We start from the raw sequence: 20,798 nt of genomic DNA on the forward strand, positions 1-20,798 counted from the left end.
AGGTTGTTGTGGCTTGAACAAAAACTTGTTTTGCGTAATAACTTTTGTTTCTGTGTAAGTTCCTTGACCAAACTTTATGGATGGCTTCGTACTTAAGGTAATAAAATAATATATAGATTCTAGGGTCAAAAGATTAGAGGTTGTATCACGGTAAGTCTGATAAGCACATTAAATTTAGTTCAAGGCTATGGTCATTGAGACCTGTTGGTTATTAATCATACCATACCCTCATTGTGCCATTTTAAACACGGAGCTTGTTTATAATGTGCATGTTCATGGTGCTTGTGTTTTATTAATATACAACATCATGTCTCTTGAAATATGTGTGGTGCTCAAAATTAGACCAAACATTAATAGATATCTAGCATTGGAAACCCCCAAAATGAGTTTGTGTAAGTTTAATGAGGTGATATTTGCATGTTATTTGATGTAATTTCTGAGCCTTAATTTGAATATCATTATTTACCTTAAAAAGATTAGGTTGAAAGAGCAATAAAAAGCATGAATCTTGACTTTCAGAGTTTAAAAATTGTGTATTTTGAACATAGAGTCTGATGTTTATTAGGATTTTAGAATCAATAACATAATGCATGACTATAAATTCAGGCATGATCATCAGATTGAAGCAGATGCTATACAGGAACAAATCCAAGTTCTTTCAGAGGACTCAGCACCCAAGCTTCCCCTAGTAGCCATCTGGAAACCACCCTTGCTGGACTCCAGTAGCATTCTTCAGTGTGTCTGCCATGTGCAGAAAATTTTGAAGCTTTCCTTGAAGAGTGTCTGCATCACTTGTGGTAGTTTATACAAAAGGTAATTGTTTCTGGTGGTATGCGTTTATTAATAGTTGCTATCTGTGATTGTCTTAACTGTTTGCAGAGAATAATATCTGTGGATGTCTTTACTGTTTGCAGAGAATACATATTTTTTACAGCACTGAAAATGTATCATTGTTGATTTTTAAACTATAATAAACCTTTTTATGCCTGCCATAAAGAAAATCATGATGCTGGTTCATCCACCTGTTCTCGGTGTCATTTCTGCACAGAAACTCAGTTTCTAAATTTTGTAAATAACTTTGCAGATATGAGTTATGGATGAAGTCTAACATGGGTCCCCCTCTGTGACTGAAAGAAGAAAAATTTGTTTTTGCAAACAAAATATGGATAGTACATCATAAACATGAACTAAATGTTGTGGATGGCTTACACTTGGGTTTGGGAACAAAAACTATTTATTGGGGGTCAAAAGGTAAGAAATCATGGTAACTGTGACTGAAAGAAGAATAGTAGTTTTTGTGCCTAAACTTTAGCTCTGAGACCCATGTACCTTAAATGTAATTTGTGAATTGCTTGCACTTAAGATAAAGAAAAGGTCTGTTCATTTTAGAATCAAAGGTCAAAGTCATTGTGACTCGAAGAAAAATGGGTTTTGCACAATAGTTTTGCTCCAGACCAAACTTTGTGAATGGTTGTACTTACAGTTAGTAAAAAGTCCATTCCTTTACCAAAGGTTAAAGTCATTGAGACCTATTGGTCAATAATCATCAGAAGTCAGCCATGCCCTACTGTCAACCATGCCCTACAGACAGCCATATGCCCTACAGTCAGCCATGCCCTAGTCAACCATGCCCTACAGTTAGCAGTGCCCCAGTCAACCGTGTCCTACAGTCAGCCATGCCCTGCAGTCAGCCATGCCCTGCAGTCAGCCATGCCCTAGTCAACTATGCCCTACAGACAGCTATACCCTACAGTCAGCTATGCCCAACAGTCAACCATGTCCTACAGACAGCCAGGCCTTAGCCAGCCTTGCCCTACAGTCAGCATTGCCCCAGTCAACCATGTCCTACAGTCAGCCATGCCCTGCAGTCAGCCATGCCCTATAGTCAGCCATGCCCTAGTCAACCATGTCCTATAGTCAGCCATGCACTACAGACAGCTATGCCATACAGACAGCCATGTGCTACAGATAGCCATGCCCTACAGTCAGCCATGTGATACAGACAGCCACACCATTCAGTCAGCCATGCCCTACAGACAGCCATGTCCTACAGTCAGCCATGCCCTACAATCAGCCATGGCCTGCAGTCAGCCATGCCCTGCAATCAGCCATGCCCTACAGACAGCCAGGTCCTACAGTCAGCCATGCCCTGCAATCAGCCAAGCCCTACAGTCAGCCACATCCTACAGCCACGTTCTAGTCAGCCCTGCCCTGCAGTCAGCCATGTCCTACAATCAGCCATGCCCTGCAGACAGCCATGCCCTACAGACAGCCATGCTCTGCAGACAGCCATGCCCTACAGACAGCCATGCTTTGCTGACAGCCATGCCCTACAGCCATGACCTACGGTCAGCCACATCCTACAATCGGCCATGCCCTGCAATCAGCCATGCCCTATAGTCAGCCACGTCCTACAATCATCCCTGCCCTACAGTCAGCCCTGCCCTGCGAGTGCCTATGTAGGGGACTATTTAACACAGAGCAAGCATTCAGTGTAATGTTCACATAACTCTCATTTAGCCTTCTGATTCATTCTACATATGATGGGAAATGGCATAGACATTACTAAACCACAACATTGGGGATATGGCATAGACATTAGTAAATCACAACTTTGGGATATGGCATAGACATTACAAAACCACAGCATTGGGGATATGGCATAGACATCAGTAAATCACAACTTTGGGATATGGCATAGACATTACTAAACCACAGCATTGGGGAAATGGCATAGAAATAAGTAAATATAACTTTGGGGATATGGCATAGACATTAGTAAATTACAACTTTTGGGATATGGCATAATAAAGTCATTGTTATTATTATTATTATTATTACACATACATACATACATACATACATACATACATTCATACATACATACATACATACATATCAGTGTGGAGAAAGCTTTCATCTTTGCCTTTGCAAAAGATTGTAGTTATGTGATAGCAGCCTTGGTTTTTTTGTTGATGGGATGCTATTGGTTCATAGAAAAGACCGGACATACCTTTCTTATTTTAGTGCTGATAATGAAAAGATTCTGTTTCATAGATAAAACTGGACATACTTTTCCAGGTTTATTGCTGATAATGGAAAGGTATTATTTCACAGAAAAGACTTGACATACCATTCTTGTGTTAGTGCTAATAACGGTAAGGTATTGTTTCATAAAATAAAGACTGGACATACCTTTTTCAACCGATGACTATTATGCTTATTCTTTATTTTTTATAGATCAGGCTGCAGTAACAGAGGTTGCACTTTGCAAAATTTGTCAAAAATGGTTGCCAGATGCAGGTTAGTTTGTATGTCAAACTAATTTTTCTGTTTTACAAACTGTATCCCAGATGTCATATTGAGGTCCTTTTGCCAACAAGGAGAAGGGAAATTGATAAATAAATGTCATAATATGAAAATTAGTATTGACATGGTTGAGTTTTGTCAAAAGCATTAATTTATTTTTGTAGTATACTATATATACTTGATTATAAGTCAGATCACCTTTAAGGTGATGCCTCCTTTCTAGGACTGCTATGCTCCCTTTCTAGGACTGCTATGCCTCCTTTCTAGGACTGCTGAAAAGCTAATTTTTCTTTGACCCTTCTTCAAGTCTGGATGTATTTTGCAAGTCAGACCCATCTGAAGGGGTGGCTTGTCAATGAGTCCTATTTACGTTTTGGAAAAATAGATAGGAAAAGTTAAGATGAAACCAGTGTAAAATACAATAAAAATATAGGTGGAAGCAGTCACAAATAATTGACAATTCACATTTAGACTGTCTTTGTGTCCTATTATCCATTGATGTCCATATTGCTTGAGATTTTGAATCTATGTATGATAAATCCATGGATTGTATTTTAGGTCAAATGCCAGTATAAAAATAGTAGACCACACTTATTCGATTCCCAGAATGATCTGATTGACAATATCCCATAATATTTTAATTCCACACATTTTACAGATAAAAAATGAAAGTTAAAGTCCACACTTTTGTGACTGACATTATTCTATAAATGTCACTGTCTAATGTCATCTGGTACAAAGTCAAGAATTCATCCTCATCACCTAAGTGAACAATAAAGTTCTGCAATCCTTCATCATTGTTTAGTCATAAATATTGTCTGACTTGGATTCCTTATCTTTACTACTCATGTGGAGATTGGGCTCTGTATGTGACACTTTGATTATACAGTTTGTGAAATCTATCAAAGGATGCAACTGAAGAGGTGTCTTTGCAAAACCAGATCACCATGGGTTCAATAACCACCCTCTTTTTCTTGGCATTGAACAAGAATCAGAATAACAGCTCAATCAAAGGGTTGTAGCATGGGAAAACAAAAAGAGTATCACCTTTGGAAGCTAAGGGATTACAGTCAAATGCACACTTCGCACTGTAAGAGTATTAAATTCACAGCTTAGTCTAAAGGATTGTCTTCCTAAAAGCAAAGTGAGTGCTGTCTTTAAAAGCCAAGGGTTTATTTACCTACATGCACTGGTAGATATCATGAGAAATATCCCTTACGAATTAGCTCAGGCATATGGGAAAGGAAAATATAAATCAAATCAGAATTTTTATTGCATCAAATATAAACAGTTTTTGTACAGTAAAATGCAGACATATTATACAAATACATCTTGTTAGGACTTGCATAAAAATGGAAGCAATATACTTACCTGTTTAAACACCTTTACCTGTATAAACACCCATGGTAATCAACACTGATGGACACTTCACATTGGGCAAATTTTTATTGTCGATAATAGTTTGAAATTAAAAGTAAATAACTCTAGATGCAAGTATTGTGTAATGAATGCTGTCATGAAATGGATACACAGTGCATACCATATATGCATTATTTTTCTACACGGGATTAGTGACATGAAAACAGCATTTGAATTTGACCATATTTGTATGTACTGCCAACATCTAGAGATTCCAATATTATATATCTCTAGATTTATCAGATATTTTGTATTTTGCACTCATAAGATGACCCCTACTCTGCATGAACCAAATTTTAAGTAAAAAATAAGTATATATGGACCTTTAGTGTTTTCATCACAGTTATTAGTCCAATGAAGATAAGCATAGTTTTTGTTTCTAATTGGATTTCAAACAAATATAATAATGACATTGCCTTAAAAGCTTCTTGGATTAGTTGAATAATTAGGTGTTCCAATCAACATTTGACATAGTTATGTGCCATTTTTAAGTAAAACGTGTTTTAAAAAATTCTGTACACTTTTGAATTCACATTTCTATTCTGATTTAAACCAGATTTATTGAAGGCATATTTCAATATGATCTCATCCAGATTTCATCAATAGCAGTTTCTGTCAAGATTTAACCATGTTATATCCCCTTTCCATTGTGACTAAGTCTGATGTTATATAAAATATTATGTGGATATGTCCAAGTAATATCATAAATAACATTTGATACTACATTTTTTCCATTAGTATTTGATTGAGTTATAGCCCTTTGTCTGTGTAGAAACTACCTGAATTTTTCTGTAGTAGTCATGGACCAGAACAGCTTAACTGATGATGTTCATCCATGATCTGTCTGTGATCATGATCTGTCTGTCAATCATCCAGCATCAATTAGCACAAGTTTCTTATTACTACTCCTCGTAAGCTATTTGGAAGAGTAGAACAAAACTTGACCAACACATCGATTCCAGGTCTATTCGGTGCCGAATGATAAGGGTTCCATAATATCCAGTTTATTCACCATGACAGCTATCTTGACAATCTTATTGCTGATCCTCCATGATTCTGTCAAAATGGGGTTTCCACTAAAGGACTTTCCTACGATGTTCAGTTGGAACTAAAGGAAAATGGAAGCAATCTGACCTCCACAATAATCTTGTTATTGCAACTTCTCCTGGTCATATTGTTTGGAGGTTGACATTAAAAGACTTCTTATGATATCTGGTTGGTCATAAATAATAATGATGCCCTTTAGACACTGAACCTGTCTGCCGCGTTGATTATCTTGAAAATCTTGTCACTACTTAATCTAAGTGAAAGATCACATTGACCTGGAGTTTTCGTTAAAAAGACTTCTGATGTCTAGTTGGTCCTCAGTAAATATGGTAGTAAATATGGTAGCTAATCTGACATCCGGTATGGCCACCATGGCAGTCATAATGAAAATCTTACAGATCTGACATCCAGTATGGCCACCATTGCTGTCATAATGAAAATCTGACATCCAGTATGGCCACCATGGCAGTGATAATGAAAATCTTACAGATCTGACATCCAGTATGGCCACCATGGCAGTCATAATGAAAATCTGACATTCAGTATGGCCACCATGGCAGTCATAATGAAAATCTGACATTCAGAATGGCCACCATGGCAGTGATAATGAAAATCTTACAGATCTGACATCCAGTATGGCCACCATTGCTGTCATAATGAAAATCTGACATCCAGTATGGCCACCATGGCAGTGATAATGAAAATCTTACAGATCTGACATCCAGTATGGCCACCATTGCTGTCATAATGAAAATCTGACATCCAGAATGGCCACCATGGCAGTCATAATGAAAATTTTGTTATTGTTTTTATTCCAGAACAGATGGTGTTATCATCATGGCACTCTCACTAAAAGAGTTCTCATGATGCCTTGTTAATCCTACATGAAAATCGTACAGATCTGACATCCAGTATGCCTACAGTGCTGGCCATCTTGAAAATCTTTTTGTCTTTGCTTCATCCTCTAGAATGGATGGTTATATCAACATTGGGTTTTCAGTAAAGAAAGCTTGTTGTGAGCTCTACATGGTTCTAAAAGAAATGGTGGACAATTGGACATCCAATATGACTGCTATTGTGACCATCTCTTGTTATTACTGCTACCTTTGTATGCTTGGTCATATCAACATGGGGATTTTCACTAAAAGATTTCTGATGTCTTAGTGATGGTCTATGACCACCATCATTACCTTCATAAAAATGTTGTTAATGCTACTCCAGAATGGACGGTCCAGTCTTCATGGGTTTTTAATTATACTTATTGTGGTATTAGGCTGAACCAAAATGAAATTGGTGTCTGTCTGAATTCCAGCATGTTACAATGTCAAGTTGGTCTTCAATGAAAATATTGCTCAATAAAGAATTTACTTGCATTAAACTAACACTGAACACAAAAGTCAAGAGAAATGTTTGACTCCAATGTGTTTGAATGACAGGAAAATGTACAAACAAAGGATAAAAAAATAGAAGAAAGAAAGAAGAAACAATATATAAATGGCCTTAAAATGGGTAAACTAGATAATATGTTATATTGCAAGCATCCCAGTAAAGAAGTTATTAACAAAAATCTGTGAAGGGACTATCGTGCTTATTACAAAGAAACAAAATGTGTGTGTGTATATATATATATGTGTGTGTGTTTGTGTGTGTGTTTGTGTAGCGTTGACTGTCTAAATATTTTCTTATGATGTAGATTTTGTTTGCAGTTTTATAGGTGAGGATGGTACATCTGTTGCTATGATATCCTGTTCAGGAATTAGAGTACAGCAGCTGCTGCAGCTATCTGAAGAGGAGTGGAATACTCTAGAGGAGACACTTGTTGACTTGGGAGAGGTCTTTGTTCAACAGGCAAGTGTCTTTGTCACTTGAAGTTATTGATTTTTGTTTCATAAACCTATCTTGTTGTTTTGATGTTAAATCTCTGAATTTTTGCATTACCACTCAGAGTAATGGCATTTCATTTAGGACTGTTCTGTTAAACATGCATTGTACCCAGTCAAGACAGTTTTATTTCATAAATATATGCAGACATGGTACTCAGTCAAGGCAGTTTTATAAAACAATATATGTCATATGAGGTACCCAGACATGGCAGTGTTTTAATAGTATATGCCATACAAGGTACCCAGTCATGGCAGTGTTTTAATAGTATATGCCATACAAGGTACCCAGTCATGGCAGTGTTTTGATAATATATGCCATATGAAGTACCCAGTCATGGAGGTGTTTTATTAATATATGCCACACGAGATACCCAGTCATGGCAGTGTTTTAATAATATATGCCATACAAGGTACCCAGTCATGGCAGTGTTTTAATAGTATATGCCATACAAGGTACCCAGTCATGGCAGTGTTTTAATAGTATATGCCATACAAGGTACCCAGTCATGGCAGTGTTTTAATAGTATATGCCATACAAGGTACCCAGTCATGGCAGTGTTTTGATAATATATGCCATATGAAGTACCCAGTCATGGAGGTGTTTTATTAATATATGCCACACGAGATACCCAGTCATGGCAGTGTTTTAATAATATATGCCATACAAGGTACCCAGTCATGGCAGTGTTTTAATAGTATATGCCATACAAGGTACCCAGTCATGGCAGTGTTTTAATAGTATATGCCATACAAGGTACCCAGTCATGGCAGTGTTTTAATAGTATATGCCATACAAGGTACCCAGTCATGGCAGTGTTTTGATAATATATGCCATATGAAGTACCCAGTCATGGCAGTGTTTTGATAATATATGCCATACAAGGTACCCACTAAAGGGTACTAAGACCGTTTACTATCGTGCCATCATGGCAATCTTTTCATCTATAATGCATGTAATTCCATTGAAAAATTGCACACAGATTTACAATATTCAGTAAATTTTTTCCAGATCTTTGTGTCTGAATTCAACGTCTAAAATACAGCATGAAGAGAATATTAAGACCATTTACTTGCCATCTAATATCATACTGTCGGGGCTTGAAATTAATCCATAATATATTTAGTTCCATTGCAAAAATTGCATGCATATTTAAACTATTCATTAATTTTGTCACACATCATTATGTGTCTGAATTCAATGGGAAAAATCAGCAGCAAAAGTAGGTTAAGAAAGACGAAGCACGTGTATGGTTCTATACATTCCAGTGTCTATGAATGGTGTCTGTACAACTTTCATACTGCTAACATTTTCTCATATGCATATCCGTGTACCACCATTGCAAATATCCAATAATTAACGCTTGTACGCCTATTCATTGGAATGACTACAGCAAGAATAATTACCAATCAACACATGCTTTCAATGTACATATAACTTTTACTTAAGATTTTTGTGAATATCGAAAGAAACGTGTGAAAACTACTATACTAATCATTGTGCTAAGTGCAGAGAATGACTTGTGTTTGTGTACTTGCTTTTCCATAACGGTAAAATATTTTTGTAAAAAATAGGAAATTAATATTGAGTTCATAAACAAACACCATACCCATACAAAAACCCAAGAACTAAGTGCAGTAGGCCTGCAATGGTCACAAGTCACTTTTATACTATTTCTTACCCTTTAATAAAGCGGAAATTATTTACTGGTCGAATGATTGCGTTTAATAACACCGCCAAGCCCAGCGAACATGTTGGCGGCTTTTGTTTTTTGATGTTTTTAAAATTGTGAGAATCTTTTATCAACCACCGCATTGTTTGCGGCTTGGTTGTGTATGCAGTTGAAGAACAAACACATGTCGGCTATTATTTGAGCAACAATTGTATACAGAATTAATTGAAGACAATCACAAAGATGACTTACTGGCATTACTCATGGATCAGTAACAAGTAACATTTATGATAATGTTTATTTTGGAATAACACTTAAAGAACCTGGTGAAATTGTTAAATTTCAGAAGCCAAGCCACGATCATATTATATTCGAATTCATACTGGAACTCTTCCCAAAAATGATAATAAACGTTTTGCACACTATTTCTCATACTTAAAAAGAAAGTATTTTTCTGGGTACGAGAAAAATACACATACATGTATTTAAAATTTCAGTAACCACGCCACGATCATATCATATTATATTCGAATTCATACACGATCTCTTCCCCAAAATGATAATAAATTTTTTTTCGCAAAGTGCAGAGATAGAATTGCATTTGTAAACATGCTTTTCCATAACGGTAAAATAATTTTATGAAAAAATAAGAAATTAGTAACGAGTTCATAAGCAAACCCCATACACATGTAAAACCCGAGAACTAAGTGCAGTAGGCCTGCAATGGTCACGAGTCACTTTTATAAAAAGAATTTAAAGAAGAACGCATGTACAGTTTCATACCCGTTCAATTTCCAGCTAATAAAGCGGACAGTATTTACTGTTCAACTGATTGCGTCTAATAACACCGCCAAACCCAGCAAACATGATGGCAGCTTTTGTTTTCTGATGTTTATAAAATTGTGTGAATCTTTTATCAACCACTGCATTGTCTGCTGCTTGGTTGTGTATGCAGTTAAAGAAGAAACACATATTGGCTATTGTTTGAACAACGATTGTATACAGAATTATTTGAAAACAATCACAAAGATGACTTACTGGCTTTACTTACGGATCAGTAATAAGTAACATTTCCGTTAGTGTTTATTTTGTCATAACACTTCAAGAACCTGGTGATGATGTTAAATTTCAGAAGCTACGTCTTGATCATATTATATTAAAATTCATAAAATGTTTTCCCGGTACGAGAAAAATACAATACATGTATTTAAAATTTCAGGAACCATGCCACGATCATATTAAATTTGAATTCATACGCGATCTCTTCCCCATAATGATAATAAATTTTTATACACTATTTCATTTACTTTGAACAAAAAACATTTTTTTTTATGTGCAAATGAATATACAAAATTTCGGAAGCCATGCCACGACCGCATTTTATCCGAATTTGCGTTATAGCGGGGCACGTTATAATGGGGTTGTACTGTATTTTAATAATATATGCCTTATGAGGTACCCAGTCATGGAGGTGTTTTACTAATATATGCCATATGAGGTACCCAGTCATGGCAGTGTTTTAATAATATATGCCATACGAGGTACCCAGTCATGGCAGTGTTTTAAAGATGCATTTTAGGATGTTGTAATTACTCAGCTCTTATGAAAATGATAAAAAATACTAAATTGCATTTATAGTGACTATGCCACATTGAAAGTACCCTCCCTTGGTCATGAGTATGTTTGACTGTTACGGTCCTTATAACACAATTTCCTTTCAAATTCCTACACCAGAAGTTCGTGGATGTAATGGGTGTGTTTCATCTTGTACCTTTAATGAATAACTTTTATTTAATTTTACGTAATTTTATAAAACTTTTGAGTAGTTTAATATTTTAGCTAAGATTACCTTGACGCAAAGAGAGCTACGATATCGCCCTATTTCCTGTGTCCACCCATTGTCTGTTCATAAACAACTGGTTGCTGCCAATATGGAAGCCCTTTTTGCGATCAGATATTGTTAGACTTGTAATATATGCTTTTATCATCAAGATCTTTTACAGGTTTAATAATCGTCTGGATCTTTGTATATGAACGAGGTATTTTTGACTATGTTATTTATATTTGATTTAATTATATCTGATTTAATATAATATTTATTTGAATTTAATTGTCAGTTTTTAAAAAAATATTTTTCATTACATGCTATTATAATGTAAATTTATTCACCAGAGATGATACTTTTTCCAGAAAATAAATTGACCTTGACTGTTCGTTTTGTAAACAACCAGGTGTTGATCTAGATCCTGACTTTGATTCAAAATTAGTAGCAGCTACGTAAATAAGTTCTATTTTTATTTTAAAATGATTGGTTGTTGTCAAGGTCATGATGGGACTAGGTGTTTAAGATGTAAACAATTTTTTTATTATTTCTTTGAGTAAAATGATTGGTTTTTGTCAGGGCCACACTGGGTGTATGTGATCTTTAACAAATACCTAATTTCTATGAGGTTCTGGAACATGATCATGTGACCCACTTTTAGCATTTTAGAAGATGTTTTTAGAGAGTTATTCTCAGTAGAAGCTGGGTTTTTTCTTACACTAGAAATTATATGTTATGCTGTTTGGAGTTATTTCAAATTACTTGGATTCAAAAGGATTAATTCTTTTCCTGGGAAATATATGTTCTCGTGTGAAATTGTTGAACAAGGACAGTTTTTGTAAAAAATTATTTGAATTTCCAAAACCGGAGTGATAATTCTTGTTTCTACAAGAAACTGTAGACTTCAGCACTACAGATTGCAGCATATGTCATCGTCTTCCATCTTGAATTCTTTCTCGGGACTTGAACTTGAAATAATTAGAACATTTTGTTATTAGGACTACTAAAATTTTATTTGTGGATTATTCTTGGATTATTTTTGGATTTGATTCTATAAAACCGTAAGTTCATACTTTTTCATTTTTACAGACTTTTTCCAGGGAAATAAATTATTGTATTTTTCAAAATTTGTTGTTTCCACTCTTTCTTGTGCTACTGTTTATTCAAGCATAAACACGTAACATAAGAACTAATTCACTTAGCTTGTTAACACTTTGGAGACCGTATTTCTGATCAGATGTTGACCTATGATGTGATTTTTTTATCTTCATATGTTAGTGATGTTACCTTACAATATTGTAACAGTTGTAGTAGTCTCATATGCCACCTATGTGTGGCCTGAGATTTATTTTCATTAATAAAAGTTTTGTTCTGTTCTGTTCTATTCAGTCCAGCTTGGAAAATCAGAACTATATCATCAAGATTCTGCGCAAGTTTGATAATGAAATGGATCCACATATATTAATGAGGGGATCTGTCATCTAATTGACTGATTTTTATCACTCTGGATGACATCATTTTGATCTGATTTTTATTAGACTTGGAATAGAAGCTTATATATACATGCCAACTATTAGAAATTCTGCAAGGTGATTGTACATTTTTGGATGGCAATACATTGAGTGTATCTGCACTGTGGATTCCATGACCATCTAGTTCCAATTTTGCATGAGCTCAACAGATGATTATATGTACAAAAAGCACACATCAGAGATGCTGCCAGGTCATGCGAATCATGCAGAATTTGAATGAAATCATGCACTTGTAGGGCAGTGATGCATAAGAACTCCCAAAAATTAGTTTAAAGTTGGGAATATGAGAATGTGTTCTGTGCACCCATTCACCATAAAGTGCTTTTTATGCCATAAGTCATGCCAGTAAAAGTTTTATAGCACTTATCACAACATACCTTTTTTATGTAGGCAAATGTTTACACATCTGGATTCTTGTGCTTGACATTATATTATTAGTATTATTTCATTGTTTAAGCCTTGTATCAAGGAAGTATTACAAATGTGTGTTTAAAATATGGACTACCTAGAAAACCCAAAATGGCTGATTTCCTAAGTGGACGTGGAGCAGGAAGAAAGAGATGGATATTAAAGTGTTAAGTAAATATTGAATTATGACCATTTTCTCCTCCCTCTTTTTTTCTACCTCTCTCCCTTATTTTGCTGATAACAGGGGAGCCCTCCCCCCCGATAAAACCCTGCCAGCATCTCGGGCACATTGGACAAACTGCCTGGATTTCCCAGAAATCTGTGGCCATACAATATTAACAGTGCTCTTTCTTGTAGGCTTGTCGGCAAGAAGCTTATGGCAAGTATGTGCGTTGAACCAATTTTCTCTTAGAAATAAACATTATTAGCGATGCCATCTTAATCCATTAATTAAAGTGATTTTTAGAAGTGTCAGCAGAGTAGAAAAGTTATTGGCCTGAACAGGTATGTGGTAGAGGTAGATAGAATGTAGATGCCATATAACTGGATCGGAATAAATGCAAAGATATCTTTTCATTTTCCATGCCTGGAACAGCAAAAGCTAAAGTGACTGTGCTGAAACATTACTCATGGATTGAACCTAATATTCCTATACTTTATCACGTTAAGACATTGCTCATGGGCTGTTGGATTGAACCTAATATTCCTATATTTTATCATGTTGAGACATTGCACATGGGCTGTTGGATTGAACCTAATATTCCTATACTTTATCATGTTGAGACATTGCTCATGGGCTGTTGGATTGAACCTAATATTCCTATGCTTTATCATGTTGAGACATTGCTCATGGGCTGTTGGATTGAACCTAATATTCCTATACTTTATCATGTTGAGACATTGCTCATGGACTGTTGGATTGAACCTAATATTCCTATACTTATCACGTGAGACATTGCTCATGGACTGTTGGATTGAACCTAAAATTCCTATACTTTATCATGTTGAGACATTGCTCATGGGCTGTTGGATTGAACCTAATGTTCCTATACTTTATCATGTTGAGACATTGCTCATGGACTGTTGGATTGAACCTAATATTTCTTATACTTATCACGTGAGACATTGCTCATGGACTGTTGGATTGAACCTAATATTCCTATACTTTATCATGTTGAGACATTGCTCATGGACTGTTGGATTGAACCTAAAATTCCTATACTTTATCATGTTGAGACATTGCTCATGGGCTGTTGGATTGAACCTAATATTCCTATGCTTTATCTTGTTGAGACATTGCTCATGGGCTGTTGGATTGAACCTAATGTTCCTATACTTTATCATGTTGAGACATTGCTCATGGACTGTTGGATTGAACCTAATATTCCTATACTTATCACGTGAGACATTGCTCATGGACTGTTGGATTGAACCTAATATTCCTATATTTTATCATGTTGAGACATTGCTCATGGACTGTTGGATTGAACCTAAAATTCCTATACTTTATCTTGTTGAGACATTGCTCATGGGCTGTTGGATTGAACCTAATATTCCTATGCTTTATCTTGTTGAGACATTGCTCATGGGCTGTTGGATTGAACCTAATATTCCTATGCTTTATCATGTTGAGACATTGCTCATGGGCTGTTGGATTGAACCTAATATTCCTATACTTTATCATGTTGAGACATTGCTCATGGGCTGTTGGATTGAACCTAAAATTCCTATACTTTATCTTGTTGAGACATTGCTCATGGGCTGTTGGATTGAACCTAATATTCCTATGCTTTATCTTGTTGAGACATTGCTCATGGGCTGTTGGATTGAACCTAATGTTCCTATACTTTATCATGTTGAGACATTGCTCATGGACTGTTGGATTGAACCTAATATTCATATACTTTATCATGTTGAGACATTGCTCATGGACTCTTGGATTGAACACAATATTCCTATACTTTATCATGTTGAAATTTCAAAAATGAGTATTGTATATTTTGAAAAACAAAGGTGTTGTTATCTGAAAATCCTTATCATTGTTACATTACTTTAATTATTTCTGACATTTTACAACAGTATGTTTCTTTTATTCAACTGCTGATGTCAGATTGAAAACATTTTTGAACTACTGAAAACTACCCCAAGCTACTGAAAACTAAAGCATTCAGTAGTAGAAAGCATCAATAGGGGTTGGCATGCATGCCTGTATCATCAAGAATTTGGACAAGTTAGATAATGAGTGAGATTCACACACATTAACAAGGATGTTGCATCTCATTGGCAGAGCTTGTTGTTGTCACTCTAGAGGCCATAGTTCTTATCCGATTTAGATCAAACTTGGAAGATAGGCTTTCATTAACCAGGTCTCACAAGCATTCAAACACTTTTAGTAAAATCCATGTATATGAATAGCAGGATTCTGCAGCTGATTGACTGAGCTTACCACACTGGAGACGACATTTCTGATCATATTTTTTTATATCAAACTTGGTTTTGTGAACTATGTCAGCAGGGTCTTGCACAAGGTTAATGATATCTTTATTCATGCAATTTAATAAGGTGATCTTGCAGATGACTGACTGTCAGAGCTTGTTGCCACTCAGAAGGCTGTGCTTCTGATTCGATGTGGCAGAAAGTTGGTAATTAGGTTTATATTATGAAGATAATGGATGGCTACAATTAAGAGCAAGACCTATCAATATTAATGAGAGCTTGCATCTTATTAGCTCAGCTATTCATTACTCAACCAACTTTGTTTCTAATCCAATTTTTACCAGATTTGGTAAATATGCTTATGTTATCAAGCTGTCAAATAATTATAATTATGATGGTAAACTGATATACTGACAGACCAACCAAAAGAGAGAGAGAGCTTGTTTGGTAACTAAGCTTATATCATCAAGCTGCTGGATCTTTTATTATGAGGCATATTAATGAGGTGATCATGCATCTGATTGACTAAGATTTGTGTACCATTTTAGAGATGGTATTTTTTATAAGATTTTGATCAAACTTGGTCAGTAGGCTTATATCATCAAGATGTTGGATGACTTTTATTATGAGCAAGATCTGCACATATATTACGAGGTAATCTAATTTACTGTTTAGCTTGTTACTAGTCTGTAGATTGAATTCTGTCTGATTTGGCTCCAGCTTTGTAAGTAAGCTTTTTATCATGATTGATTAAGACAGGTTCTGTAATAAGTGACATCTGCACATATTCAGGTGGTGACTTATATCTGATTGGCCAATCTTTTTTTACTTTTTTAGGGACCATATTTGTCAAGCAGCTTTGATAGGTTGGACTAGTTCAATTGTTAGTAAAAACAATGCCTGTTTATTATGCCTTTATCATCAAAATGACTTGTACTGTATATACTCACTTGTAAGGTAAGCCTATTTACAAGCTGAGTGGACCCTGATCTGCCATTGCATAACATACCTACTCACTTGTATGTCAAGCCTATTTACAAGCTGAGTGGACCCTGATCTGCCATTGCATAACATACCTACTCACTTGTATGTCAAGCCTATTTACAAGCTGAGTGGACCCTGATCTGCCATTGCATAACATACCTACTCACTTGTATGTCAAGCCTATCTACAAGCTGAGTGGTCCCATATCTGCCATTGCATAACATACCTACTCACTTGTATGTCAAGCCTATCTACAAGCTGAGTGGACCCAGATCTGCCTTCACATAACATACCTACTCACTTTTAATTTAAAGCATATCTACAAGCTGAGTGGACCCATATCTGCCATTGCATTACATACCTACTCACTTGCAAGTCAAGCCTATCTACATGCTGAGTGGACCCAGATCTGCCATTGCATTACATACCATCAGTTCTGAGTCTGTACAGTTTATTAGGAGTAATCAGTAGAACAAACAACATCGACTCTGATTGAATGGAGAATCAGGATCTTTGTTGATACATGATGTTGCAACTGCAGGTTTATAACCTTGTCATGTTACATATTGCTGATGTGTGTTGATAACAATTCCATGTTTTTTTGTTGCAGCTGCATGTTACAACCATGTTATGCTGTTGCAGCTGCATGTTACAACCATGTTATGCTGTTGCAGCTGCATGTTACAACCATGTTATGCTGTTGCAGTTGCATGTTACAACCATGTTATGCTGTTGCAGCTGCATGTTACAACCATGTTATGCTGTTGCAGCTACATGTTGATAACCACATGCTATGTTACATGTTGCAACTACTTGTTCTTCTCTGATAGTTATTGAGAAAATGTATGGTAAAATATATAGATTGATAAAGGATTCATTCTGGATCTAAAAGCTAATCATGCTGTCTCCAGCATGACTAAATTCAATGTCATTTTACTGACATTTCCAGAAAAGTGGTAGGTAGTATATGTTTATGTTGTAATGTTAGATTGCATACATGACATCATCATCCATTTTTTGCATTCCTAATCCACTGATTAATAGCAAATTAGCCATAATGTTTGAGATACTTAGGGATACTTGACATTTGTGAGTAATTATATATAATTTATGTACCTGTATATTTAGACCAGGCCAGTTAATGGCTCTTCCATTGAGAAGTTTGTTTATCTGCTCTGTGACAACCCAACAGTCAAGAAACCTTGGAAGATGATACTAAAGCCAAAATATTTTAGAAGCCCACAGGGACATTCAGGTGGACACTATCTGGACATTCATAGTATGGCGCTAGATGGTAAGAAATTTAAGTCACCATATTTATGCAGAACACAAAACTGTGAACAGCTTAGAATCCAATCTACCTTTACATAATGCACCCGCAAATCAGTCAGTATTCTTAGCTCTAGTTAGGATTTTGTAACAAAAAGAGGAGACCCTGATTTAACAATGCCTTGTATGACAGCAAGATCTGATCTAGCACATAAATATGCTGCATATAAGACTACCTTGTTAGTTCTATTTATGATTGGTAGCGTCATGCGTAAACACTGATCCGTATGTGTAGTGCATAATGCCCCTTCTTATAAGTCCACCCTGTTAGTTAGGATTTTCTAGCGTCAAGTATAGACCCTGATTCAGCATTGCCCTATGTGACAGAACGTTGGTGTACTGCATAATGCCCCTTTATATCAGTCCACCCTGTTAGTTAGGATTTTCTAGCTACAAGTGTATATCCTGATTTGCCATTACTGTAAAATAGGAAATAGGAGCACCACCTGTATGTAGCATTCTCCACATGCTTAATTGAATGTTCAAATTATATAGTTCTCTTTAATATTATTCGTTATCTTTATCTTGATAAAGTACTGACTGTTAATTGATCCATGCATTTCAGGATGATTTTAGCCGTGAAATGGACTAATTGAAAGACAAAGATAAGCACATGCTCGCGTAAGCACAGTTGTGTTGATAAAGAAGAAACACCTAAAATGGACAGGTGCATTTATTAAAGCCATACTTAAAGCCAGTAAACTTGAAAATATTATGTTCTCCCCGTTTCCTAAATGAAATGGTTAGTCCAACATGTTCTGACCAGGATTTGCTCAGAGAATCCAGAAGGAAAGTTTGACAAGAGTACCTTCCAGTCTCTAGTGAGTGCAAAGATGAACACTAATGACACTTGCATTGCCTTCAAACTCCCTATTGAACTATTGCAACCAGCAAAGATGGTATCTAATTAAGCAAGTATTTTGCTAAGGCCAAGACAAATATATTTCCGATTGCACTGGTTTGAAAACTCGGTTTTTATTTTTTTATTATCAACATTATATATAGATTATAATGATTAATATATATAATGTACTAAGCACTTCAGCTTGGCAAAAGTGTCTCAATTAGATACACAAATCAATTTTGGGAATATTTTTTATTTTTAGTTTGTTTTTTTTCTTCATATTTTTTAACCCTGTGGGGAAAAAAGTGCTAGAATTGGCAGTGAGAAACAGGGATGGTCAGCCAACTAGAAACATTTTAGTCTGCTCATTGGATTTTAAAGACAGAAACTTGGTATAGGTTTTTATCTAATATCAGTGTGGTTGTGATTTTGTGAGTGTTTGCACATGTGTATGTGTATGGTGTTGATATTCGACAATATTATGTTCTTCAACATAATCTTTTGTTGTAAGTATTAAATGATTTGAAAATAACAGACAGCTTATTTTTTTAATTCAAATTTGAATTTCCAATTAGTTTATATAGGCTTATATGAAAAGATAGCTTATTCACAGTTGGATGACATTGCTTTTTATTGGTCACTCAAACTGACCCCTCCTTGGGTCCTAAAAACACACTTTTTTAGTCTCAAAAATAAAACAGACTCTGTCTGGGAGTTTGGAATGTAAAGATGGTAATTATTTGAAGGAACATTTTTTATAATTTGTGTAAGAATTAAAATTATTATTTGAGTCATCCTAAAGATTCCAGCAGGCTGTGACATAATTAACTCATTGATTTTGACATAATATTATTTGAGTCATCCTAAAGATTCCAGCAGGCTGTGACATAATTAACTCATTGATTTTGACATAATATTATTTGAGTCATCCTAAAGATTCCAGCAGGCTGTGACATAATTAACTCATTGATTTTGACATAATATTATTTGAGTCATCCTAAAGATTCCAGCAGGCTGTGGCATAATTAACTCATTGATTTTGACATAATATTATTTTTGTTCTAAACCTGTTTTGGTATGAATCATTATGAAACATAGACAGTTTATTCTCCAGCATGCTCATTTGCCTCAATGAATTTGAAATCAAAGTAACAATCATAGAAATGGACTAGGTTTGCTTTACCCTCTAGACAGCCCTAAAATTGGATGGAAAATACATTTCAGGCCAACCAACTCTTATGATATTGCTGTAAGTCTTACGAAAATTACCCTTAAAATACAGACTTATGGCATACTAGCAAAATTGTCGTTGCCAAAAAGTCCTGATGATTGGTTCATCTGTGTTTTATTTGGATCTGGGTTTCATATTATAATTAGTAAATTAGTCAGAGAATCAGACTAACTTACAAAAGTACCCGTAACACTTCAAACTGCACCTATTTGTTCATTTGAAGTGTCTGCATGATCAAACTGTTGATTATAGGATTTTTTTAAATGGTGTCCAGAAAGCAATGCATGTTTATGGGTAAAATAAGCTTCTAGAAAAGTGTAACTAATATTGAGTGGAGTTCAGATTGGTACATCTGTGAAGTAATAGACATTTGCCAATGTCATGATGTCATTCGACAGAATTTAGTAGGACAATGAAAAATGCAAGGTCAACCAGAAAATATTTTGGACAATATTTAATACAGAGTGCATGCATTACCCACTGCAGTATTTTGTCAAGTGGTAGTAAATGTTGATCATGACACTCTGTGGAAGAATGTGGGCCTTAAATTTGCTGTATATTAAAATAAGGATATTTATTCTTTTGTTGCTTATCAGGATCTCATAAACAACAGAAACTTATAGATTTCAAAAGTAAAGAGAAAATTCATTCACCATGTTGGTGAAAACTTATTAAGTTTGTATTATCGAGAATAATTTTAATTAATTTACTTGGAAAGATTTCTGCAAAATAAAGAAGTAAATAAATATTTCAGTTAAAGTATTATCGTTCCATACTGGAAACATTGATTTTACCACAGAAATTGATCGGGTTAGCTTTGTCTTTTGCTCCTGTAGTCATTGTGTTCTTGCTGTCTGTCTGCTTATGTGTAGATTTGAGACACA

General features: G+C 35.3%; 1 protein-coding gene across 1 annotated transcript in view; it reads left to right on the forward strand.

The window, feature by feature from the left end:
• LOC149770967 (uncharacterized) overlaps positions 1–20,798 on the forward strand; it is a gene marked incomplete at its 5' end in the record, with an annotated part of 82,360 nt that overhangs the window by 53,736 nt on the left and 7,826 nt on the right. The window contains 4 exons of the mRNA XM_089948927.1: positions 607–813; positions 3,241–3,303; positions 7,482–7,629; positions 17,639–17,804. Coding sequence (XP_089805053.1) covers positions 607–813; positions 3,241–3,303; positions 7,482–7,629; positions 17,639–17,804 — 584 coding nt within the window. The remainder of the gene's footprint in view (positions 1–606; positions 814–3,240; positions 3,304–7,481; positions 7,630–17,638; positions 17,805–20,798) is intronic.

The sequence above is a fragment of the Sinohyriopsis cumingii genome, unplaced genomic scaffold, assembly GCF_028554795.1.
Source record: "Sinohyriopsis cumingii isolate HCF-2022 unplaced genomic scaffold, ASM2855479v2 utg002171l, whole genome shotgun sequence".
NCBI lineage: Eukaryota > Metazoa > Mollusca > Bivalvia > Unionida > Unionidae > Sinohyriopsis > Sinohyriopsis cumingii.